General features: G+C 33.3%; 1 protein-coding gene across 1 annotated transcript in view; it reads left to right on the top strand.

Annotated features, from left to right (window-relative positions):
• LOC132013797 (sodium channel protein type 3 subunit alpha) overlaps positions 1 to 27,780 on the top strand; it is a 107,044-nt gene that overhangs the window by 66,532 nt on the left and 12,732 nt on the right. The window contains exons 15-21 of the mRNA XM_059394095.1: positions 1,229 to 1,467; positions 8,133 to 8,306; positions 9,224 to 9,580; positions 11,071 to 11,541; positions 22,003 to 22,123; positions 23,538 to 23,692; positions 24,445 to 24,618. Coding sequence (XP_059250078.1) covers positions 1,229 to 1,467; positions 8,133 to 8,306; positions 9,224 to 9,580; positions 11,071 to 11,541; positions 22,003 to 22,123; positions 23,538 to 23,692; positions 24,445 to 24,618 — 1,691 coding nt within the window. The remainder of the gene's footprint in view (positions 1 to 1,228; positions 1,468 to 8,132; positions 8,307 to 9,223; positions 9,581 to 11,070; positions 11,542 to 22,002; positions 22,124 to 23,537; positions 23,693 to 24,444; positions 24,619 to 27,780) is intronic.

The following is a 27,780-nucleotide window of genomic DNA, read 5'->3' as shown; positions in this document are numbered from 1 at the left end:
ACAAGGAAACATCTCTTTCAAGCTTTAATCTGTTCTCTGGGCCAGGAGGTAGTGATATGGTGGGGGGAGACATGTGAATGAACTGAAAAAGTGAAAACTTGTGTTCAACACTGACCCTAAGAAAAGACCTCTTCTCCATCTTCCACATACCCAGAAACCATTACATTCCTCCAAAGGAGAACTTTAACAAATGCTTGTTGATTTTGACACATGTGAATGGGCAGCAACTATTGTATTATTCCCCTGTTCATTCATTAAATAATTCTCCATTTCATAAAGTTTGGAGGGTATTTCATTAGTTCCACAATTTTATAAGTCTTTTATATAAGTAGTGTTTAACATGTGGTCTTCAGAAAATATCACTAACATTTTGTATCTTGTCCTGTTGGTGTGTATGATATCTGAACAGTCACGTAATAATTATAACAAGTTTCACCTACTAAAATTACTAGTAACTTTTTAAAATATTTTATGTTAAAATTCTGAAAGATATGGGTAATATGAATAACATAAGTAGATATGGGTTTGAATCTATACTAAAAAAGGACATACCACATTCTCATTGTGTGCAAGATTAATGCTGATGTGGAGACAATCAGAAGAGAATATTGGTCCTACACATTAATAATAAGGATCACAGCTTTAGACAGCATTCTTAAATAGACACTTTCAACAGAAATAATAAGTGTTTTATATATTTAATATTTCTGTAAGACTTATTTAAAAATTGTTTTGGGACACCTAGGTGGCTCAGTTGGTTAAGCATCTGCCTTCAGCTCGGGTCATGATCTCAGGATCCTAAGACCCAGACCAGCATTTGGCTCTCTGGTCAGCAGCGAATCTGCTTCTCCCTCTCTCTCTCAAACAAATAACATTTAAAAAAATAAAAATAGAAATTATTTTGATAAAAAGAATATGGCAATATAATCAATTGCCTAGTTATTAGGTAATAAAGTTAGTTAATTTTAAGCAAAATATTACATTGATGGTATTTATTTTCTGTATTTAATTAAAGGAGAAAGATGTTTATATGTTTATATGATATTTTTAATGAATATTTTGTGAAAATATCTAATGAGATTGCCTTCTCAAGTGTTAAGCTACTTAAGTGATATGAACATCCATCCCCAGGTAGAAGCACTGATTTTATAAAACAATGTATAATCTATAGCAACAACAATTCATTTTTATTGTTATTTACCATTCTTCCTCTTTATTATTCCCCTAGAACTTGAAGAATCTAGACAGAAATGTCCACCATGCTGGTACAGATTTGCCAACGTGTTTTTGATCTGGGACTGCTGTGATGCATGGTTAAAAGTAAAGCATCTTGTGAATTTAATTGTTATGGATCCATTTGTTGATCTGGCCATCACTATTTGCATTGTCTTAAATACCCTCTTTATGGCCATGGAGCACTACCCAATGACCGGTCAATTCAGTAGTGTCTTGACGGTAGGAAACTTGGTAAGTTCATTTACAGTTTACTTATTTCCTTTGGTAGGAGTGGGAGCTATAGACCAGAGGAAAAAATCCATTTGTGCTGTGTAGGGAATCTGAGCAATAAGATCTAAAACTCAATGTGTGGGGGCAACTGGGTGGCTCAGTGGTTAAGCATCTGCCTTCTGCTCAGGTCATGATCCCAGGGTCCAGGATTGGGCTCCCTGCTCAGCAGGAAGGGTGCGTCTCCTTCTCACACTCTCCCTGCTTGCGTTCCCTCTCTCCTTGTCTCTCTCTCTCTCTCTCTCTGTCAAACAAACAAATAAATAAATAAATAAATAAAATCTTTTTTTAACATAATAAATAAATAAATAATAAGATTCAACTGGTATGAATGCTGATTGCTCAAACCAAAGTCCATGCTAATTGACCATGGTGTCTTACCAGTTGCAAGCTCATTAAAGTTTTTACCACCATTCTTGCTGAAATATAGGTCCAGAAAAATCATAATTTAATTCTGGCTCCACAAAAATTCAGTTTTAATATACACATCCTCTGAAGAAATCATGTCCACTGAAGGAAATATATGAAGATTGATTTCTGCTAAAAGAGGAGAGTTGTTTCAAACTGAATTATTTAATAAAATCCTTCAGTAGAATTTACATGAGAGAAGAAATAGTTGGTGAAAATGAATTTGTAATTTAGCCATAGTTTTGGTTCAAATTATTTGAGCAGGCATCTATGTAGGTGTATGTGGACAAGTACATTTCCTCCTTTATATGAGAAAATTGAAATGGTTAAACAAGTAGGAGGATTACTCGAGAGCTACCTTTTTGGCACAAGACAGAAACAAACTCAAACTAGCTTAAGGGAAAATTAAAAACTGACTCCTAGAATGGAAAGAAAATGATGAACTACAAAACCATATAAAAGGAAATTTTGCAGTTGGGCTTCAGGAAATGCTTTAACCAAGAGCTTGGAAGTAGTCCATATGTTCACTTCATCTTTTGTCTCTGGGTCAGGAAATATGCTCAGCCATAGCGCATTGGTTTTACATCTTGTAACCTCTGCACTGGAAAAAAAAACTATCTCTTTTTCAGTTCTAGTTCAAACACTCACGATAGGACTCTTGTTTGGCACAGCTTAGGTCAGATACCCAACTCTGGTTTAATCAGGGGCAGAAGGTAGAGCCATGTGAAAACATGACAGACTTGAGCAATCACACAGGTGGAGGAACAATTCCCAAGAAAAGCTGAAAAAGGAATACTGGGCAGACAATGACACAAATGTCTACCTAGTAAGTGACCTCAACGTTATTCCATTGTTTGACTTAGTAGAACACCTACCAGATTCTTGGGATTTTTGTCATCTTTGGCAACTGTGAATGGATTTTTTTAATGATTGTTCTCTGATCTTTCCAATCACTCCATGTCTGCCTTCCTTTCTGGACTTCTTATGTCTACTAAGGCTATGTTTCCACTCAATGTTTTTATATACTCAATAACTGTAGGAATTATCTACTCTTGTGGTATAAGCTGTGCCCTGGTCCTATATTTCCAACTGTTACAGAACGTGGTTTAAGGATAACTTTAATCAGCAACTGTAGGAATTATCTACTCTTGTGGTATAAGCTGTGCCCTGGTCCTATATTTCCAACTGTTACAGAACGTGGTTTAAGGATAACTTTAAACACAACATGTGACAGCTGAAAGATCATCTTTCTCACAGCTTATTGAAAGTCCTAACTCAGTTCAGTCTTGTGTTACCTCTAGTAGCAGCCTTCCAGCTTCAAAGAGCCTTTCAACTTCAAAGATAGAAATCTGATAGCCATTTTGACTTACTTTTCCTTTATTTTTTATATACAAGTTGATAGAAGACTCATTATTTCTTCTTTCAAGGTATCTCTTTTTTAGTCTTATAACTACGATTAAAATAATATTTTTTAAGACTCTGCACTCAATAGGTTTGCACTGTGCTGAAGTATTTATTATCTGTATTTATGGTTCAACAGTCCTATCTGATTTTTAAGACTCCTCATCTGATCCCATCCTTCTATACCATCTTATTGTCCATTGTTTCCTAACCAGCCACGATTGGCCCATCAGAACAGCCATGTCACTATACCACATAAACACCACATGTTTATATATTTGCATATGGGAAAATATTCACTATTTTCTACATTCTCATCTAGAGTGTTCTGACTCAAATCCCCTCAATTCTTCAAGGTTATGTCCATTTTTCCTTTGTATCTCCTACAGTGATTACATGGTTGTAGCTCAATAAATAACCAACTGGTTGTTTCCTACCCATATGGGCTGCTTAAAATAGCATGTTTTCATGAAAGAATATGGGTTTTGGAGTTAGGTGGAACTGGATTTGGCTTCATTGCCAATGCTTACTAATAATGTAGCATCTGGACAAGTCTGATAAAAAATCTGAGTCCTTGTTTTCTGTTTTGAAATGGATATAATGATACCCATCTCCCGGAGTTGTCGTGAAGGCCGAATGAGGTAATATGAAAACAATACTGAGCCTGGCATCTAGCATGTGCTCAATAAACTATTTCCTTCCTCTAATATATGCTAGTAACCTTTCTCCAAAATACTGATGGAAAACAGTCTTCTCTAGCTCCTGTATTTTTCCCAAGATACTGTACAGTTAGGGAAGTTGAACAGTTGGGAAGAAATTTTGGAAATTTGCCAGAGTGAATCAGGAAATTGAGGTTTTATAGAATTCCAAAGTTGAAACACAAGAGTTTGGAAGCACAGGATAAGAGAGGTTGGATTATAGGAAAATCAAATGGAAAAGCACTACACTAAAGCACCAAATCTGGATTTAAGTCCAATAGTCCGTACTAAATAACCGGTGCTCTTGAAAAAGCCATTTAGATCTTCGGTCTGTTTTCCAATGAGTAGACTATATTGAACAAGATGATTTTTTATGTCCCTTCCAGTTCCAAAACTCTGTAACTTAATGTGTAGCAATGGAGATAATGAGGTACAGAAGCAGGATGGAAGACTGGTGACTGACAGATTATGGTAAAACCACTGCTATGCTGAGGTTAGCAATAGGGATACAAGGCTCGTCAAGATAAAGAGTGCACATGATAGGAAACAGACCTGAGTTAACTATTACTAACCGTAAAAGTAGGAAAATGTGTAAACTGTTTCTATTAGCTGAAAGCTCCTGTTATTATTAATAATAATATCATACATATAAGGCATTTCATAGTTTCCCATTTATCTTATTTTATATCCATAACAAGCTTTATCATAAATATCTATGTATAGAAAATTGTATCTATGTAAAGAAAATTATATCTATGTTTAATTATACATTAAATAATTAAAAAATCAATACATAGGGAGACAGAGAAAGACAAAAAAGAAAAAGAAAAAATGGGAAGTGGGGGAGAGGGAGAGAATATATTCCTTATATCATGGGTACTTAGCTAACTTTAGACTACATTATCCACTATGGATGGTTGCATTGCATATTTTATGGAGTTTATAGGTTGCTCATTTAAACAAATTTAGTTTCTGTGGAGTAATTATTACTACTCAAATGATTGCAAAATACCTTATAAATAAGGACATCTAGGTTTGGGTTGAATTGTTAACAAATGGATATCTTGTAAAAGACTTGCGGAAATTTCAGGTTTATTTAGATCAATGTGCCCCATTTGTATCCTGTTTCTGGAATACATAAAAATTACATCAGTCCTCTACTAATTGGATTGACTGATCAAATTTGAGTATCAAGAGACCTCAAATATCTGTTAAGTTTCTCTAAGATGCTCTATTTTGTTTTTGTTATAACCATTATAAGGTACACCCACCTTAGAGATTTTATAAGCAAGAAATCTTCCATCAATCATAGCAGGTTAGACAATCTCTTTTTCATAGAAACATTCCCAACTAACCGGTGACTCTTCAGGGAATACAGATAGAGGTTTGTAGTTCCTTACACTGATTACTATTCTTACTATAACTCTCATTGTAACCAGTGATTAAGAGTTCATATCCCCTTATTCTGCTGGACCCTGAAGGGAAGTCAGAACATAGTACCTGTACTAAGGATCTTACAGGTCATTTGCAAATAAAAGCCTAATGAAATACAATTAGGAAAATTATTTCAATTAAATGGTATGGTATAGGATATGAATTTAAAATCTCAGGAAAGGACATGATAAGTCTTTGAAGGAAAAAATCGCTCTTGTTTATTGAATGATAAAAAACTGAGGAGCCAAACCCTTAAATTCACTTGGAGACATCTCGCATCAATTAGAGAGTGCTATCCAGCCCATCTAACCCCTTTCCTACTATAATATAAAGCTATCTTGTCTCCAAACCAACAATTTATAAGGAGGGTCTTGTGTAATAATTGTGTGTACACCAACTTCCAAATAAAATTTGATAGGCAGTACATTGCTGACAGAAATCCAAGAATTTTAGATGCAGACCTTATGTCATCTCAATTAATACCCTCATTTGACAGATCAGAGAAAAGAACACCATAAATGTTAAATCATTTCCCATGATTTTTCTTTAAGTACATTTCAATTTCACCTTCCCCACCCAATCAATAACAACAACAAAAAATATTTAAAGATGTGTATCCAAAGGCATGGGAATAATAAAACTAAAACCATTTTTAAAAGAGGCTAATAATAATATAGCAAAAGTAGACTACAGCTACATCAAATTCACTACCAAAAAAAAAAAAAAAAAAGGAACATCAGTCTGGGCAAGTCGAGGTTCTGCAGAGTAAACTGACCAATACTCGGCCTTCAGAATGAAAATTTCTCCTTTTAATGTACATCAACAGAATTTTCCTTACTAATACTCAACAGGAAAACCTTCCTATTCCTGAAATAAGAGCTTATTCCCCAACATTTGATCATCCTAAGGGTTGTGCCCCCCCATAACAACTCAAAATGCCCTGAATTTCTTTATTCTTGGTCCGACTCCCAGGCTGATTCTTATCTCCATCCTTAAAACTTACACTTTTGCTGTTAACATGTGTCATCATGTACAATAGGTTAGGAACTTTTCACTGAACTTATCTCCTTACTAAAGAAGCTGGATTATTAAAGGAAGCCTATAAATTCATTGTCCATAAGAAATTTATCAGCCTAAATGAACTAGGTTTATGCAGTCTTGAGTAGGTATACCTTAATTACTACTATATTTTCAAAGGCCAGCAAAATTTCAACCATTTAGGTGTTCAACAGACTTTTTTCCGAATGAATGAGTGGATACAGAAGCCTATAACCTGAGTTTCAAGAGACAAAAAGCTTCTTCAAGAAAACAAGACAGAGTTAGGATATTTGATATATTAAATTATTTATTAATATTTGATACATTAAATTATTTCATATTTATTATATTATCTATAATATGTATTATATTGTGTATAATATATAATATATTCTGTTTATTTAATATATTTGAATATTAATTAAATATTTGATATATTAGGTATTTCCCTAAGGTCTTTCTTTGTTTAGGAAAGTAATATGTTACTAGATTAATTTCTTTTTTAAGATTTATGTATTTGAGAAAGAGATAGGGCACGCGAGAGGGCATGTGCATTGGGGAAGGGGCAGAGGGAGAGAAATCCTCAAGCAGACTCCCTGCTGAGCTCAGGAGAGGGAGGGTTCCACTTCTTCCAGGACCCTGAGATCATGACGAGTGCTGAAATCAAGAGTCAGGCATTTAAACTACTGAACCACTCCACTGCTCCTATGTTAGCTGCATTTATACATTTTTAAGAGCAGATAATGATTTGCTTTAATTAACATGGTATTTTAGGAATTTAAATAACTTTGATACTGTTATTTTGACAGAGTTCCTTCAAGGTAAAGGCTAACTTACCTTATAAATGGTAAGCTTGACTTTATAGTCATAAAATGCAGCTTTTACTTATTGTTAATTAGGTTAATTGCTTTAAAAGATTTTTTGCAAGAGTAATTTCATAACTCTTCATGCCCTTGGGTCTCTTAGCCTGTGGTTCTGAGTTAAAAAACAAATTCTGAGTTTATTTCATTGTTTCTATTGTCAAACAGACATTCCTCCAACCACTCAAATAATTTATTAATTTTAATTATGGGTATATACATACTGAGAATGTACTCCTGCTGCTTTCAATTAAGTCTGCAGCTCCTTGCTCTATTAATCCATTAACCTTAATTCTGAGGCATGCATCCAGAGAATATTATTATAAAACATCTGTGGCAAACTCACTCTTATTTTAGGAATACTTACGAAGTTACAGAAATAAGATGGTATCCTTTTAAAAACCCACAAAAATCAAGAATTAAATATGGTTTTTACCAAATTTAAAATACATTTAGAGTAACTTCAATTAATATATAGATTTGTTCCTAATGCAGTAATATGAAAAACAAAATTCACTGTGACTATGGGAGAAATCTGGTGTGCCAAAAAGGGCAGTAATTCAGTAGTTACTACTCAGTACCACATTTACAATATGAATGAGGAAATGCTTTAAAATCAGCATTTTCTTGGAGATCTAGCTCCTGGAAAAATATGTTAAACCTTGTATCAGTTTGTCACATTTCTCCATTTTAAGTGTTAAATATTTCTATTCAGGACTATTTCATATTCTTTACAGATTCTTACAGTGTCTAAAGGTTTTCAGTGTTTGTGATCTTTATTTTACTTCAGGTTTTCACTGGGATCTTCACAGCAGAAATGGTTCTCAAGATCATTGCCATGGATCCATATTATTATTTCCAAGAAGGCTGGAATATATTTGATGGAATTATTGTCAGCCTTAGTTTGATGGAGCTTGGCCTGGCAAATGTGGAGGGATTGTCTGTACTGAGATCATTCAGACTGGTATCTACTTAGACTATGTTTATATTCATCACTGGCATAAAATTTATTTTGAAAATGAATCAGTGCATATCTTACATTTACTATTAATAATATTTTAAATCTATACCAATACATGTGAGACTCTAAGAAGATACATAAACATTCTCTTTAAAGCTAAGTGTGACTATTTTCTAAGAATGATAAACATGGTGGAAATCATTGTTATAAAACCATGATAAAACTATGTTTTAAATTCACTCAAAAAACTTTTTTGCTTCAACTCTTTAAAGAAATGCAAATAATAATTCTAGGCCTCAATTAGCCTTTGCTTTTTATCAACCTTACTTATATTAATGGGAACTCCTTTAAAGGAACTTATAGGAAAATATTTAATACCATTAGCATTTTAAACAATAGTCTAACAACTTTTTAAAACTTGGCAAAAAAATTGTTTAAAAATGTATAAAACTTAATTGCAAACTAAATGTGTATTTTTTCAAATTGAAAAGAAGCCTCTATTTTTCATCAAATTAGTTCATTTTAGTTTTATTTTATAAATATCCATTAAAATATGTAACATACTTTTCATATTTCTTTTTACTCTAAAATATAGTCTGAGGGTGACATTAGTTTTCTAAATTCAATTTATATGTCTCTAATCAAAATATTAATGTGTTTTCAGGGATATATCTGTTGATCAATCAGAAATGTTTTATTTATCTTGACATATTTTATCTTTTTAGTTTTGCTTTTAATGATTTGATTTACAATTTGTGTATTACTAACTATTTTTTCTGGATTTGAATTTTAGTATGTTTTGAGATTTTATATCCCTCAGAGGTAGGTCTACAATATGGCATATTAACAAAACTCTGTCTAACTAACTTCCAAAATTATATTGTGATTACTACTGAGGGTATGTTTTCACTTAATTACAGCTTCGAGTTTTCAAGTTGGCAAAATCCTGGCCCACGCTGAATATGCTGATAAAGATCATTGGCAATTCTGTGGGGGCTTTAGGTAATCTCACCTTGGTGTTGGCCATCATCGTCTTTATTTTTGCCGTGGTCGGCATGCAGCTGTTTGGTAAGAGCTACAAAGAATGTGTCTGCAAGATCTCCAGTGACTGCCAACTCCCTCGCTGGCATATGAATGACTTCTTTCACTCCTTCCTGATTGTGTTCCGCGTGTTGTGTGGAGAGTGGATAGAAACCATGTGGGACTGTATGGAGGTTGCTGGCCAAACCATGTGCCTTATTGTTTTCATGTTGGTCATGGTCATTGGAAACCTTGTGGTACGTATATATTACAAATGTGCATAATTCAGAACAAGATCACACGGTAGCCTGATGCAATAGACAGCTCTGGTTTCATCATCAATAAATTAGACTCAAATCCCAGGACTAGCACTCTGAGCTTGGGCAAGTTACTTAACTTCTTTGAGCCTGAAGTTTCCCAGCTATGACAGCTAAATAAGAAAGCTGAAATCTTATGGTTGGTTTGAGGATTAACTGAAGTGTATTTGTGAAAGTTTGGGAACAAAAATACTAGTTTTTTTCTTTGTTTTTCAAGAAAATATTTTTTTGAAGACTAATTTTATCCCCATATTACCATTATGGCCTGAACTATTTTTTACCCTATTACTACTGTTAAGAAAATGATCTCCAGTAAATCCAAAATTTTAACTGTCTATTCTATATTGAAATTGCTCTTTACACATTCATAGTTCATACTGTTGGCTTATTCATACACATTCATAGTTCATACTGTTGGCTTATTTTGCATTTCACCAAATTTTGAAGATAAACTTCAAGAGAATAGAGTATTACATTGTAGCTATGCATTGTTAACTATTAAAATGTCTTGGAAGGGGACAAAATGTATCCTTCCCTGAATTTGTTTTATTAAAAGAAAATAAATTATTATAGTTTAAATTATTCACATATATGGACAGTGCCCAGAGTTAAGAAGCTACTTTCAGTTCTGACTTAAAAGCACTAATGTAAAAGCATAATTTGTATTTTTATGTGTTTTAATGCTTACATTCCTCAATTACGTGTGTACATAGTGTTCTTTATGCCATAATACTTGAATCTTTCCTTTGAGGCACACTTCAAATAAGACCACTTGAAAGAATGTGGGATAACTATAGACATGCAATTTTTTTCAGAATAGTAAATTAGGAAGCTCTAGATGAACAAAATTTGATACAGAAATAAGGAAACAAACTAGGGTTCTTGCTTTGATGGGAAATGTGTTAACCTTACACAATTCACATTTAGAAATTTTCATTGTTATAAATTTTTAACCATTGGACAAAGGAATTTACATTAAAATTATACTGTTTTAACACATATTGCCAGGCTATAAAATAAATAAATTTATTATTTATACACAGGAAGCTAGACATTCTCCAGAGAAACCAATAATATGAAATAAAATGACTAAAATGATCTTTTCTCATTGGCCAAACCCATCAAAATGGAATTTTTTTCCCTTCACTGGCAACCCTGAGTAGACAACTTTAAGTCTTAGAAGTTCTGGTTTCCTGTTGTCCTCCTGGTATGAAAGAAAAGACACTTGTTTTATCATATTGCCCTTATAGGAGGTAGACAGTGTCACGTCCTTTAAATAGTGTGTGATTAAGACACTTGTCTAAAATACAGTAAACATTCAAGAAACATTTGTTGAATTAATTTTAGCAAAGATCTATGAGTTCCCTGTTTAAGTTCTTATTTTATGCATACTTCATATTAATGTAATAAATTTTCTTTTTTTCATTTAGGTTCTGAACCTCTTTCTGGCCTTATTGTTGAGCTCATTTAGTTCAGACAATCTTGCTGCTACAGATGATGATAATGAAATGAACAATCTCCAGATTGCAGTAGGAAGGATGCAAAAGGGAATTGATTATGTGAAAAATAAGATACGAGAGTGTTTCAGAAAAACCTTTTTCAGAAAGCCAAAAGTTATAGAGATCCATGAAGGCAACAAAATAGACAGCTGCATATCCAATAATACTGGAATAGAAATAAGCAAAGAACTTAATTATCTTAAAGATGGGAATGGAACCACCAGTGGTGTAGGTACCGGAAGCAGTGTTGAAAAATACGTAATCGATGAAAATGATTACATGTCATTCATAAACAACCCTAGCCTCACTGTAACAGTGCCAATTGCTGTTGGAGAGTCTGACTTCGAAAACTTAAATACTGAAGAGTTTAGCAGTGAGTCAGAACTAGAAGAAAGCAAAGAGGTAAGAATGCTTTTAAAGTTTTTGTCACCTTTGCTATAATAACCATCTATTATGGTTACTTAGGTATTTTATTGTGTTTATGTGCATTATTACAAAGTATATTGAAAGTCATACATATGACTTTCCAAGAGCAGTGTTGGAAAATTATGAGATATTTTTTATTGGGAAATTTATTCATAGAAATTCCAGCTTTAAAAAGGAAATCACCATTCTCAATAATTTGTATATTCATCTTCTTGATAGTTTGAAAATCTGGCTAAAATTGTGGCCTGCCAAAAAAATAAACCATATTTAATACCTTCTATTCCATATACTGCATTATACTCTTCAGACAAATCAAAGAACCATATTTTATTGAACGCTGTGGAAGTATCATCTCCTTACTGTCTATATTAGGTTTTGCTCTGAATTTTTTAATGTGAAACTTTCATGTAGTTTTTGTTTACTTCTGAAAGTTTTACTGACTATGATAGAATGTTATACATTTATGGAAGTGTTACACATATTTGGAAAGTGCAAGTAGCACTGACTGAATTTTGCCCAGTCAAGAGTAAGCAAATCCACTAAGTGTTCCAGATTAACTTGAAAATGCTAAGATCTACTTAGAAACGCTCCACTTGAGGATTATAGTTAAGAGGTAAAAATTGAAAAGCTGCTCTTACTTACATTACAAGTTGTTCAAAATAAAACAAAGGAGAAAGGGAATTGTTCTTACTGTATGATTAGAATTCACAGAATCCCATAATGGCAGCTTAATGGTATTAATTCTGCAATTTTGTGTTATGGAGAACAGGATTAAAATTTTTTACTATTACTTAATTTTGGACTTCTAATACACCAGTGGGAAGTAAGTCTACCACAGAGTTATATAAGACAGATTTTAGCTTAAGGGTATGATATTAGCATCAGAGGAATCAGACCAATGGTGTCTGATTTTGTGAGCATATTTTAAAAACTTCTCTTTTTAAGAATGGTATCTGTAGAATTTGTATAAGTAATAAGTAGTTGACAATGTCATAACTCATAGCTCCTGACCCTTTCTTTCTGGCATTTTGGTGCTGCTGAGATATATTTTGATGGTAAATTTGAAAATATTTTTTAAAGGTAAAAACATATACAAAATGATGTATAATATTCCTGGAATTCCACTTGAAGTCCACTGACTGAGCTTTCAATTCTAATGTATGTATTGCTCATTCTGAGAAAATAAAAATTCAGTCTAATTTTATTTTTCATCACTTAAAAGATTTATTTAAGAAAAAATAACAATTAGCTAATGAGCAATTATTGAACATTTTTTGTGAACTCAGCATTCTGCTGCATACTAAGAGTAAAAAAGAGTTAAAGGAGAGCTCGACAACATATCTCCCTGTGGGAAATCTCAACATCTTTGAGGAAGCCGACACTAATTCTCAAAATCATTAAAGACCTATTAAAAAGTTTTATCCTGCAGGACTGAATATAAAAATTATAGGTACTAAGAACAGCAAGAACATAGCAAGTTGCTAAATGGAAGAGATAAAATCGAAATAGGCTTCCAAGTTTGGGTCAAATGTATGATTAAAAAATCATAGCAAAACCCTACCGAAGGAAAGCCACAGTTGAGAATGAGCTTGGTATTGAGGTACAGCAGTGGAACAATCAGCATGAATAAAGTATTCGTTGAGAAAACAATGGAAATTTGTTTGGGTGATTCAGGTATTTTCAGATTGTAAAGTCTCTGAAGTAAGTAGAAAAATTTAGAATTGCCTGCATAGTCAATACAGAGCTATTTGTTCTGAAGCAGGGGAAGGGCAAAAGAAAGTGATGTTTTAGCAAAGGTTATTTGATATCAATGAGTAAAACAAAGTGAGGGATGAAAGGGTTTATCTTGAGGAATGTGGTAACAACCATTTGATAGCAAAGAGGTGATGAAATATTGGGCTAAGATAAGGTAATACGTGTGGGCACTGAGACATTCTGGCAATCTGACAAACTAGTGAAGACTACGAAATTGGAAAAAACAGTAATTTCACTCTCTGAAATGGCCTTTTTAGAAAGGTTACCAGGTGTAAGTGGTAAGGGGAAGAAGTCAATTGGAATATACTGAATTAGAAGTGAGAATGTTGGGGGGAAAAGGCTGGGTGAGAAATCAGGGTTTAAAAACAGATTTGATAATTATCTGACTCCTTAAAAATAGACGAGTTTACCAAAGAAGGAATTATAAAGAGAAAATAAGGGAAGATTAGGGACAAGACTAGGGGTCAATCTGGGGTCAAGAAGAGGCAGAAAAACCAAAGAGGTAGAGAAATTCTGTTACATTAATATCACAGGTTTTATCACATTGGATTTATGGAAATTAAATACTTAATTACTTTCTACCAAAAAGTTGGTTTCCAGAATATTTCAAAAACTCTATAATGCCTGCAGATATTTCAAATGACTGCCTAGAAAGATACCACCTCATTGCCATGTCTTTTTAATGGCCAGAACATCATAAATTTGGTATATAGAGACACACTGTCTAGAAAACAGTTTATCATCTGAACAAAAATTCCTTTTTAGGTGACTCTTTATAATCCTTTCATCCTCTTCCAAGCTAAATTTTGGGTACATGGAAACCAATTACAGAGTGTAATGAAATTGTTTAAAATGTATATATAGTGTGAAAATTTATCAAGCTAAATATAAAATCAAATACTTTTACAAAGCTAAGATAAAATTTCAAATTATTTCACATGGTAGAAATAAATTCAACAATAAATTGTATATGATTTTTAAAGTTAGCACAAAAAATGTTAACAGGAAATTCTCATATATGCTCACACAAAGTTTAAAAATATAATGTTTCTAAAAAATAAAAAGCAAAAAATCAGCATTTTCTAACATTTTACAGTAGGCTTAGATAAATTCCAGAAAAGTTCATTTTAACCTGGAACTTCTGAAAACTGCTAGCAGTGAACACAGGTCATGTTTCAGATGCATAGTTACGTTGGCTGGGTTATTCTTTTTTAATAATTATTGCCCACACACATATACACACAAATGAAAAATAACATATGCATAAAGTAACACTTGGGTTCATGCTTCTGAGTTTTTTGACCATAAATAGAAAAAGAACATTGAGCTATGTTTTGAAGAACACAGAATATCCTTTCTTTTTACTGACAAAGTAAGAAATCATACAAACTAAACAAATGGAGTGATACATTTCTCATTAAAAGATTAATAAGTGATTTAAAAAGCTTGTAATATATCTGCTTTAGGGAACAGTAAGTTAATCACTAACTTAGATAGTATTTGAAAACTCTAGTCACTCTACTCTTTACATTTTCATAATACTGCATATCTAGCTATAGTACAATTAAGAAGGAATGATCCCTGAAAGGTGTTAGAAATAAAGATAAGAATTGCTGATATTATTTTTATAATATATGTTTATATATCTATATTCATTATATCCACATATATGGCTCACTAACATAAACAGGCTGGTATGAAAACAACTACAAAGCTTGGCATGAAAAAAATGTAAGAGAATGAAAGGTATGAAATGCAAAATAGTGATCTTTTTATCGTGGGAAATCTTGGAATTATACAAATCTTGTGACAAGATAAAAAGTAGAATTTTGTTTTCGTATTTTTAAAGTTCACGTAATCATGATCTCTTGGAATATTTATAGAACTATGAATTTTTACAGTTTAATTTTTTAAAAGCTTTCATTGTCTTCCTAGATGAGGATATGGAATAAATGTTCTTAAGAATCGTATCTGAAGTTGAATTCCAAAGCACATTCTAGAAATATCATACCGTGACCTTCACTACTTACCGTTCTTACTTCTCACAGGGGTAAAATCAAGCTGGAGCCATCAAGAGTGCAGCTCTGGTGTTTTTTAACCAGCCAGAGGCTCGGGCCACCACTTTTACCCAGGTTACCCAAGCAAGTGGTACATGTACAATCACTTTCGAAGTGAATTTTGACTGGCCTGCATGCTACTCAGCTGTTCCTTCCCCTGCCATGGCAAGGAAGCGCTAGATGTGCCCAGCCGCTCTCTGCTGAATTGTGTGACACATCATAGCATGGTCAGGAGAAATGGGCAGTCCCATATCATACTTGATTCTGCTAATGAGTCTTCCAGTTTAGTCTTTTAAACTCTGAAAAGCAATAATTGCATGCTCTATAGGATTTATAGCTGTTTTAAAACATGACAGGAATGTTTAAAGTACAACATACTCAAGAATTTAAGAGAGCATGCATTTTTTTTTATTTCTCTGCTTTTATTTCATTAAAATGAGACCACAATTTTTTGTTGTTGTTGATTCAGCCCTTATAAGTAAATTGTATTACCAAAATGAGCCTCATGGGATTTTTTTTGATAGTGCCATTTTTAGATTATATTCAGATTCATGAATATAATTTCCAACCCTTCTAATTCATTTGCTCCAGACAAAAATGTGTGCTTTCATGTTTTTTTTTAAAGGCTCTATAAAAAATAAAAGCAGGGTGATCATAAGCTTCTGGATATGAAGGGCCATAGTCTGTATGTATTTGGGCACCACATATCTTGGATTTCATGTAGTTTAGGGAAGTTTTTAAGTCATATTGTAAAATCGTAAGTGTTCACTGCAAAGAAATCAAAAGAAGGAAAGCATCATGATATGGGTAGTTCACATCTTGATCATTAATTGGTCCAGTGTACCCATTTTTCAAAAAATTTCCCTAATCTACCTTAATGTTCCCTAAAACTAAGCAGCTAAAAAAGAGACACAGAAAATGTCCTGTTTTTTTAGTATTAATTATGGTTTTATGACAAGTAAAGGGCATCTCCCAAGATTACTAGAGGTTTATGGATTAAGCCTTTAGTTTATTCTCTTTGTGCAACCTTCTCTTATTGATATCAGTGCTTACTGGAATCTCAGCCGAAGTGTGGGTTCTGGAAAGAAAATTACAAAACAAAAGTAGAATAAAGTTCTTGAGTATTGGCAACTTCAACACTTTTGGTGAAAAAGAGTATCTAACTAGAGTTTGGGGTTGTCTCTAGGTTTAATTCATACATTCTCTCTTCTTCCTTAGGGATAACTGAGAATTAGCTGGAGAATTCAACAAATTCAGAAATAAAATTATTAATGAACTGTAGAAAAAGGTATCTAGGTCCCTGATTTATGCAATTTTTACTTAGCAATTACTTTTAATTTTGTGGTGTAAACCAACACTGACCAGTTGAAAAAAATCTAATTCATTCTTTCTTCACAAGCAGAATAGAATTAAATGGTACTGGAAAATTATCTTTTACATCAAGTTTATAGCAATATTCCCTCCTTTACAAAGCCTTCATAGAACTGAAAATAGATACTTGATTAAGATCCCAAGCATGTGCCCTTCTGGAAAAGGCACTGTGTTCTGTTTTCAGAATCTGGAGAGCAATGGAAGTACCTATGGGCTTTCTCTGTCTTGCTCTCAGCATCTTCCAAACATTCTTTGAGAAACTGAATGTGAGGCAACTCTTCCAGAAGCACAGATGAGTATATGAATACCATTTTAAACCCATATTGACCTTCAGAGAACTGTTTTGGTGCTTTCATGTACTTCTGTTGAAATAAAACCTAATTAACACTAGTTTAGATTTAAATTTTTGTATATCTTCTCAAGATAAACCAGCTTTTTTCTTTTGGCTTCTTGATGCCCTTTTACCTTACTCTTCAACTACCACACAGTTATTTTCACTTTCAAATATCATGTTATTTTTAAGGCCACTTTAAAATTAAAGAAGCACCAGGGCTATTGCACATTTAAAATATGTTGAGGCAAAAACCACATGCATGTGGTTTATACACTTAACCATTCAATAAATGGTCTAGAAAAGAGAGCTATTGATTTTAGTCTTATTCTTCCTGCCTTGGACAAGCAGCCCAACGGCCACCTGGTGTGTCTACCTATTCTTTAAGGGAAATATTATAAGTCAAGATATGGATTTGCATATCCAAAAGATCAGACTAAGGCCCTAATAGTATGTGTGACCAAAAGATTTTCCTCTTCTACTTGTAAGACAAAACTCCGAAGTTGTGAGAGAAATGGCTAGATTTTAAAGGCAATCTGTAATGGCTGAATCTTTTATTTTTGCCTCTTGAATCATACAGCAGTTTGTAAGAGTTAAACATTTGATAGCTGATTGAAAACAAATGAAATGTAAGCGCATTTCAGTGGAAGTAGGCCAGTTGCTAACATTCTCTTCTATCTCTGAAAGTTAAAATTTCATTATTTAATTGGATAAAAATCAAGAGCAATATTCATCACAATGGGGAATTTCTAAATAAGTTCATGTTATTAGAGGGGAAAATTGTCTCGTGGCCTTTATGTGTGCTGATTCTGTCATTTCTTAATGAACAGTATTTGCAGTTAATCTTCTCGAAAACTTCATATTCAGGGACCATGTCCTCGAGAACATGGTTCTTGAATCAGCGTGCAGCTTCCACAGTATTGCGCCAGGCTTCTGCTATAGCCAGGCATGTTTTCTGTGGCTGAATTAGGCCTGGAGAATGTTGCATCTTAAAACCTGCTTTCCAGTGTGCATTTGTAGAGCATAAGCCATCATCCCTCTGTAGACTCAGTACTTTCTACAAGGGATGGAAGAATCAAACCTTAAGTGCCATAAAATATTGGAGGAGTAAGGAGAAAATAGTACAAGAACACAAGTTGGAGCTTGTACTATATGGTTTTATATGGAAGCTTTCTATAGTTATGCCTATATAACTAATTATATTTTTCTAACTACTTCTGAATAAGTATTAATTTAGTTATTTAGTATAGTATTGAGTTCCTTAATATGGAAAATTTCATTTCAGTTTTCTTTGCTTTTTTTTTTTTATACCTTTGTAGTATCACAGCTATGGCAATATAAAGAAAGTAAGTTATTCTTTGTGTTTATCATCAGTCACTTGCTTTTAAATCAGTTACTTGCTTTTAATAAATACGGAAGTCATTTTGGTATGGCTATGATAAAATATATCACAGACTACACTCTGCCAAAGTACTGAAATTAATTAGGAACTGCTTAGAACACATAGACGGTATTATATCAACATATAGGATTTTAAATACTTAAGTAGTTTCTAGGGCAGAAATGAATTATTTAAAAAGACAGTTGTAAAATTCTTTATGTATACAATGACTAAAGCATATCAGGCAGTATATCGTAATTGTTAAGTTGTTATACATTAATAAGAATACACTCTAAGTTATACTTTATAAAAATGTGAATAAATTCATGACTTTTGAAATTTTATGCAGTTGATACAAGATTTTTGTAACTTCATAGAATAAAATGTATGCACTCTCCTATGACCTCCTGTGAAAAAGGGGCCTATGAAGTTTACAACATGAATAAGCCTGATTCTCCAAGTTAAGAATTAACTTTATGTCAAACTTCATAAGGAAAGGAGCCCCCCACAAAACACTTCTTAGTGAAATGAACCCTTGCCTACCAACTACCTTTTAAGCTTTAGTGCATGAGGGTCTAAAAGACTGAACATTCTTTAAGAAGCTTCCTTAAGAAGTGTAAGTTTAAAAAGCTTATCCTTATATTCAGAAAAACTCCTGAATAATAGTGAAGAAATTCTCCATGTAAAATGGGTTCTGCTCATTTAAAAGAGCAGAATACATGTGGAGCTTTGGCAAGGGTTCAGAGATGTCTGTTTTTAAAACACAAGTTATGCCTCATAATACCATGCAGATAGAGGCAAATGAATTCACTACTGACCCTCTACTTTACAATCTTTACAATATATAAATGTATAACCTCACATAGCTATTTAGAAAATTGAAAGCATTTCTATTCAAACATGTTAACCACATTCACAGAAATATTTATATTGAAAGACAGTACTAATCCAAAAATACATCCGTAGGTCAGTCTTTGATAAAGAGTAGATTCAGTTGTCATTCAGATTAGTGGCTACTAGTAGTTGTGCCATTTGGGTTTGTTTTATGTAAATATTTGTATTTAAATATAAGATGAAACCTGTAGACTATATGGCAGACTATTATAATGCAAAAAATTGAACATTTCACCTTATATTAACACTGGTAAAATGAGAACAGTATGTTTTCTAGAGGTTTCAAATGGAAAAATATACATGTATTTGTGTATATATACACATATACTGATTACTTTCTTCCCTTGTATTTCTTTATTGACTATCTGCCAGTATTTTAGAAAAACATTTTGGAAATAGCATGTGTTTTTATTGCTAAAATATTATTAACTAAATAATTCCTATTCATTAAAAATGTATTTTCTAATACAACTAAATAAACTTCTGTCAAGGACATTATTGAGTTATACAACAAAGTAGAGAGATGAAACTATCTGAACACTAATTCTCTCTATGAGAGTAATTCAGAAATGCAATCAATCATTCATTTATTGGCTCTTTATAAATTTGATATAACTATTTTGTGTCCATTCTATGCTTGGGTCTTTTTGTATATGTATGTGTGTGTATTTTTGGTATATATGTTTACATTTATGTAATAATAAATATATAATTTGTATCTATGTATAACTCTATGTACATACATAATTTATAAATATTCATGAGAATATCTGATCAAACAAAAAAGCATAATGGCCTAACATTCTACAAAATTTAGCATGGAGAAATCATGCAAGAAAGAAAGGCTTCATGGAGGAGGTGGACCAGGACTAGATTCAGAAGAAATTATTCAACTTGGTTTGACCAACAGGAAGAACATGAAACTTTTTATAACTAACCTCAAAATAATTTGGTTTCTTACTGGATTTATTTACACAGTGGTTATTATTGCTTCCACTCATCAGATGTCATAGTGTTCAACCCATCAACCACCAGTGAAATTGGAAGGGAAGAAGAGTTAGTTGCTGAGTTCAAACAGCTATTCTGCCTTTTCTTCGTTTTATCAGAAGCTATTACAGTTCTATACAGTGGTAGCTTCCCTGGGATTTTCTTAAAAGAATAAAGATATTCTGGTTAAGAAGCAGAAATATCCTGGGGGAAGAAAATATGTCATGGCCTTTCTCACCTCTCCAGAAGAGTATAGGAATTTATTGGTAAAAACTCTCGCACTATAATGATCCTAAGAACTATCAGCCAAAAATGATGGCCTAGCTTCTCTCATTAGCATACTCCATACTAGGAAATATTTTATTATTGAATTCAATTTGACTTATTTTTCATAATATATTTAATGTTCATAATATATTTAGTTGGACATGATTAGCCTCACCTTCAAAGTAACATCACAGAAAATATTATCTGGATAATACTTTCCAAATAGTTCACATTATAAAATATTAAACTACATTTGTGTTATGATATTAGTAAATCAAGAATCTTGAGCCACATTTTCTCCAATATGACCAATGTTTAGGGAGTCATTTGGGGATTTTTCAGTAACACATTAACTCTTTCAGAAGGCTAGGGCAGAGTGACCCCCTACCACTTAAAAGTTAATGGGGACTTAGAAACCATTACCATGTCCATGTGCCATTTTTTCATCCTAAAAGCTTTACATTGGCCAGGCTGTGTTGTATGTCATGTCTTTGCATCCGTTTTCATAAAACACTGCAAATCCATAATGTTTTCACAAGTGATCTCCAAGTACTTATATATTTATTTTTGTATCATTAAAGGGGTTCTTCCTAACCATGTGGCATGCCACAACGATTTATTTAAAGGAAAAATTCACAGCCTGATAACATGTTGAATTCAGAATGTGCTCCTAACAAAGGTCTATACAGATTCTGCCCAATGTCATTTATGAAGAAATTTCCATTTCATTTAGAATTCTTTGGCAATATTGAATTCATTTAAGCAGTTCAGAGAGAGAGAGAGAGATCCATCATTTTTCTGCTAAGTAAAGTTAGAAGATTATGTAAGCCAGAGGAAAAATATAGCTCAAAGTTGAAATATAATGACTGTGACTAATGTTAATATGCTGCTCTTCCTTTCTAAAATTACAGAAACATGGACAGTAGTTAGAGACAACTGGTAATGGTCTTTGCTCTGAAAAATTCCATCGTAAGAAGTGGAAATTACAATTTAATTTGATGTATTTTAATTAATATAATCAGTAGTGAATGTCAGCATATCAAACTTTCATCAAACTATTTTTGATTTGGCCTGAGAATTAACTTATTAAACTATTTCATACGACATCCATATACAAATAGATATCATAAAACAAATTAACCAGTACAGTTCATCCTTTCCAAATCACCCACGTTGAATGCTGTCTAACCTCTTTCTGTCTGAATCAGGTCAGTAATTACATTGTTTTAAATATTAGAACTTTAATTATGTTAAATTATTAGTACATAATTTATCAGAAATGTTAATAGAGTCAAATGTGTTGCTATCATTTTTTCACACTATGACAAAGAGTTTCCAAATAAGCTGAATAAAAAGGGAGAAAAATCACAATTTGCAATGGGGTTTCTTTCTAGAAATTAAATGCAACCAGCTCATCTGAAGGAAGCACAGTTGATGTTGCTCCACCCCGAGAAGGCGAACAAGCTGAAATTGAACCTGAGGAAGACCTTAAACCGGAAGCTTGCTTTACTGAAGGTAAACAAGCTCTAATAGGATTAAAGTTCAACCTCCCCTCTTTTCTTACAGTGACCAAAAATACCCCACTTGAGGGAACTATTTCAATGGTAAGGGCATGTTTATCTTTGCTTTTTCTCTTTTCTTCTGAAAAGTTAACTTATCTATATTTCCAGATTATGTTATAGCAGTGACTGTGCCTGGACACTTAAGATGATCTGACCCGTCTTTTTTGTTGTTGTTTTCTTTACCCTTCAGAATGTGGAGAAGGTAACCCTGTGAGATAAATGGCATTCTGGAATGTCATCTCATTGATAATGACTGCAATCCCTTCAGACCTCATTGGCAGTATTGTGATTTGATTTATAAATGCTGCAGTAATTACACACCATCCTTCACAGTTTCAAATGTGGTTAATTTGTGCTGTGATCAGAGCTGTTTGGGGATGCAGATGTACTGTAGAGCCTTGACAGGCAAAACAGTGCTCTCGTAGAGATCAGTACAAAGTCTTGCCCACAAATCAATAAAGATTTGCTGAGTCAATGTGATTGGGTTCAATCCAGTGAGTAGTAGCTCAGAGAGTTAGAGCAAGGAATGGATGGAAATGAGAAATAATATGAAAACTAGGAGGGGGAGGACAAAGGAACAGTGATACTGACTAACAAGATGAGTCATAGGTATAACTAAGAAAAGCACTGAGGGTGAAAATAAATTAGCTTGGGAAAACTGAAAGTGGATGATACCTAGAAGACAGGGGACTTTTCTGTGCATGAAAAGAAGGAAGTGAAAAATTCGGGATCACATCAAAAGATTAATAAGCAATTTTAACATGCAGCTTTTCTCCAGACCTGAGAGGTATTCTTGGACCCTATTTCCATCAGTGGCCTTGAGGCAAAGAAAGATTCTAACTAGTGTTAAAAATGAAACTATTTATATTCATACAACCCTCTATAAAGTAATTCCTTGAATTTTAGGTGCCTGGCTAAATATATAACACTGAGAATGATTCATTGTATAGGAAAGATGTTGAGATGACTAAGGAATGAAGTACCCAGTTACCCTGTAAATGATGATCTGAGACTGGCATGGAAGAAAGCAACAAAGTTTACTTTTTCCCATCTAAGATTTAAGTATATTTTCTAGAAAAGATGAAGGTGGGTGGGAAAGCAAAGAAGGTGGGTAGGTGGGTAGGGTGATGGGCAAAATAGATAAAGGGGATTAACAGGTACAAACTTCCAGTTACAAGACAAACAAGTCATGAAGATGAAAGGTTTAGCAAAGAGAATACAGTCAGTAATACTGTAATAACTTTGTACGTGACAGATGGTGATTACACTTACTGCGGTGAGCACTTAGTATGTATGTGATTGTTAAATCCATAGGTTGTACAAAACATGTTTTTTTCTAACTTCTTCTATTTAATGTTATATTTTAGGATGTATTAAAAAGTTTCCATTCTGTCAAGTAAGTATAGAAGAAGGCAAAGGAAAGGTCTGGTGGAATCTTCGGAAAACCTGCTACAGCATTGTTGAACACAACTGGTTTGAGACTTTCATTGTCTTCATGATTCTTCTCAGCAGCGGTGCTTTGGTAAGTGAAATGCAAAGTGAAAAGAGTCAGGTTCTAGTGAAATAACTTATTTTCTGAAAATACCACAAACAGACACTGAGTTTAAGAAGCAAAAGGGAAGGTATATCTATGCCTGGCAAAGCATGGCACCCAGGGTTTAACTATGCAAAATGAAGTACATAATAAATCAAAACTGTGAACAGCCAAATGGAATTTCTCATCTGGTATTTATCTAATAGATGTTTTCCTCACTGAGACATCCATTTACAGAGACATTCTGTAACTATGTTAACTTCCATGTCAAATACCATCCAGTTTGCCCTAATAATTATATTAACATTTATGGACGAAAAGTGTATTTTGTTTTCTTTATAAATAATTAATTTACTCTTTCAAAATAAGCCAAATCAGTCAGGGAATCATTGAAAGTAATGTTGGAATAGGCCAAGTCTATCACTCATTACCAGAACTTCTAGTTATTTCTTGAGTTCACATTACTTCTCTAAAAACATGTCTTTATAGCAGTAATTGAGATAGAGATTTGGGGGTGAGAGGCAGGGGAAAAAAAACATACTAAATCAGTAAAGATATTGACATTTCCTTGCCAACATTTTCTGTTAGTTTTAGTCTCTAGCTTTTGTCTGATGTTTGTCAGATATTAGCCAGTATTTATCAAATTACTGCTTTGTATCTGATATTATACTAAGCAATTTTATCAAGTACTTGGGGGAGGCCAGCCTTTCAAGTAAAATAAAAACATTCTTGATTCACAGGCTTTTGAAGATATATACATTGAACAGCGAAAGACCATCAAAACCATGCTAGAATACGCTGACAAGGTCTTCACTTACATATTCATTCTGGAAATGCTCCTCAAATGGGTAGCTTACGGATTTCAAACATATTTCACCAATGCCTGGTGCTGGCTAGATTTCCTGATTGTTGATGTAAGTATCTTCAGTTGTTTCTATGAAATTACTTTTTAAAGATGCAAGTTTAACATTTCATATATTCCTATGATTAAAACCTTGATTTTGAGAACCTAGTTTCACTAATGCTAACACAACTCTGCACTTAAACACACATACACACACACACACACACACACACACACACACTAAATGTAAGAATTAGAAAAGTTTCATGGGAAAGGGTAGAAGAGGTCCAAAAAATGTGGACAATGGTAAGGAAAACACAGAGTGTTCCATGCCATAAGCAGACAGTTCTTTTTTCCAAAAATTAAGGACCTGAAGGTAGGAAATAGCTAAAAATCTGTTGACAATCTAAGCACTTACCTTATTAACAGTTACATTAAAAAAAAACTAACAAACCCACAAAACTCCAGGAAGTAAAATTAAGAAAGATTTGGGGCTCCTGAGTGGCTCAGTCGGTTAAGCATCTGCCTTCAGCTCGGGTCGTGATCCCAGGGTCCTGGAATCGAGTCCCGAGTCAAGTAACTGCTTAGCAGGAAGCTTGCTTCTCCCTCTCCCCACTTGTGCTCCTGCTATCTCTGTCACACTCTCTCAAATAAATAAATATAAATATTTTTTTTTAAAAAGATTTAGGGACACGAATTCTGAGATTGCATTTTAATCCCTTATGAGAGTACTGTTACTAAATAATGTTAAAACAACTGATTTACTGTATTTATTCAGCCACATACCCATAGAGACAATAAAATACATTTCTTTTCTTAAATCAGTAGTTAAATACCCCAGTAGCTATTCAGAAATTTACTTTGCAAATAGTTAGGTGTAAGAGCCCTGCTTTGAATCTGATTACCCTGGGGTGAGTAGTCATAAAAACATTACCAATTATAGGATCTGTCTGACGTGCAGCCTATTTTCTTATTCCAAGCAATGAAGAAGCACTGGGGCAAAATGACAGTCATCTGGTTCTTTGTAGTATGGGATATTCCATTGCACAAGGCTTTACAGCCTCCCAACAAAACAAGGTACTTTAAACACTATCTCTAGCTGTTCCCTAGCAATCATAAAGCACTTTATTTTTAGCTCTAACACTTGCCAATAAGAATCAATAATTGCTGTATGTGTACATTCATTCTTTTTATCATTTTGACCAGTACAGGCATATCTAAATTCTACTCCCCTTTCTGAGACACATACATACTTAGAGTGCTATAACCAAAATGTGTTTAACCCTTTGAGTTGATAAGAAATCTGCTCCCAAGTCACTTTAATAGACCAGAAATGATTTCCAATTTCCATGGTTGGCTTTAAATGGATAATAGAGGTGAATTTCAATGTTATCCTGAAAAGCCATCCAGAAAGGGAAGTTTAATATTCTTATAGTCTGCAGCTGGAGTGAGCTTCAAAGAATATCTAGGCTTTATTCTAGACATTAGGAAACTGAAGCCTGAGTTTAAATAATTTTCCTAAGATCAAACAATTACTTAGTAACAAAGCTGAGATCAGTGTCCAAATTTCCTAAATCCCAATTCAGTTCTTCTTTACTCCAGGGGTTTCTTATCTGTTATAAATGTAATACTGTATTTTCGGACTGGCTTTGGGATTTAACATTTGTAATCTCCAGCTTTTTCCTGAAATGATGGAACACTGAATACATTTAAGAATCCTCTCTGCTTCAGAAAGATTTTGTCATGCATTGAAGATCATTTACAAATGTAACAGAACTTCTCCAGAGAATTCTGAAATTTTCTGAAATATTATTTACTAAAAATTTTACATTTACTAAAATACTACATTGTACTTCAAGTACTTCCATATAGTTGGCCCATATAGAAAATATGAGTAAGATGTAAAACTCTCTCAAGAGCAGGGGTTTTGTATCCTGTTTGTATCCTAGAGACACCTAATAAAGATACTTAAGTATCTACTGAAAAATGTCTAAATGAATAAATTTAATTTCAAAGAATATGCCAAAAAAAATTACTTCCCTTTTAGTGAGTCTCAATTAGTAGACTGAAAGTGGGTAATTAAAGCCTTCTACTTTGGGACAAGTTATGTTATCCTAAATGGGTCTATTCTTCTTTACAAAGCCAGGGCAGAAATATGTGGATTAATATAACCTCAGTAAATGGAGTGCTAAAACTGTTTTTGAAAGTACAAGTAAAAACATACTTAAAAGAGTTTCACCAGTCCATCAAGTACATTGATGTAAAAAAACTAAAAAACTACAGAAAGCATATCTAAAAAAAATAAAAATAAAAAATAAATCTGAGGTATAAGTGAAGAACTGCAAACCAGAAGGAATATGCTTTCAAACCTTTAAAAATTTACTTGTATAAAAAAATATAATCTGGGGGCGCCTGAGTGGCTCAGTGGGTTAAAGCCTCTGCCTTCAGCTCAGGTCATGATTCCAGGGTCCAGGGATTGAGCCCCATATTGCATCGGGCTTTCTGCTCCTCAGGGAGCCTGCTTCCTCCCCTCTCTCTCTGCCTGCCTCTCTGCCTACTTGTGATCTCTGTCTGTCAAATAAATGAATAAAATCTTTAAATATATATGTATATTTAAATATATATATATATATATATGTATATGTATAATCTGTTCAATTCCTTACCTAAAAGTAGACTGCGGTGGACTATCTATCCAACCTCTTAACATTCATTCATTTATTCAATAAATGTGTTGAGCACCTAAAAAGGACCATATGCTATTTTAAACAAAGGAGGTATGAAGATGAGCAGACCAAGCCCTGTTAGAAAAAAATATATTGGTTAGCACCTAAAATAATTATAGCATTGCTTATAATAGTTTTTCACTTTTTCCCCTTGGTTTTTTGAGGTCAACAACAATATATCTGCAAATAATGAATTATTCTGCTTTTCAAATTCATACAGCCTCATTTCTTTTTCCAAAAGTTAAAAAAAAAATGTTAAAAAAAAAAAAAGAAGAACGCTGGTAGTGAGCATTTCTTTTAGCCCACTTTAAAGAGAATGCTTCTAGATTTTGCTGTCAAAAATTATACAAGTGTTTGGATTGAAATGTCTCACTGGAATGCATGGAAGTAATTGTATGATTCTTATTTCAACTTGCTCAAACTGAACTTAAAAAAATTATTTTTAGCCATTTTAAAGAGAAATACATTCATATTATGTGGTTCAGTAAACAATCACAGAACTTCTA

Source organism: Mustela nigripes, chromosome 3, assembly GCF_022355385.1.
Source record: "Mustela nigripes isolate SB6536 chromosome 3, MUSNIG.SB6536, whole genome shotgun sequence".
Lineage (NCBI taxonomy): Eukaryota > Metazoa > Chordata > Mammalia > Carnivora > Mustelidae > Mustela > Mustela nigripes.
This window is presented reverse-complemented; position numbering and strand designations above follow the sequence as displayed.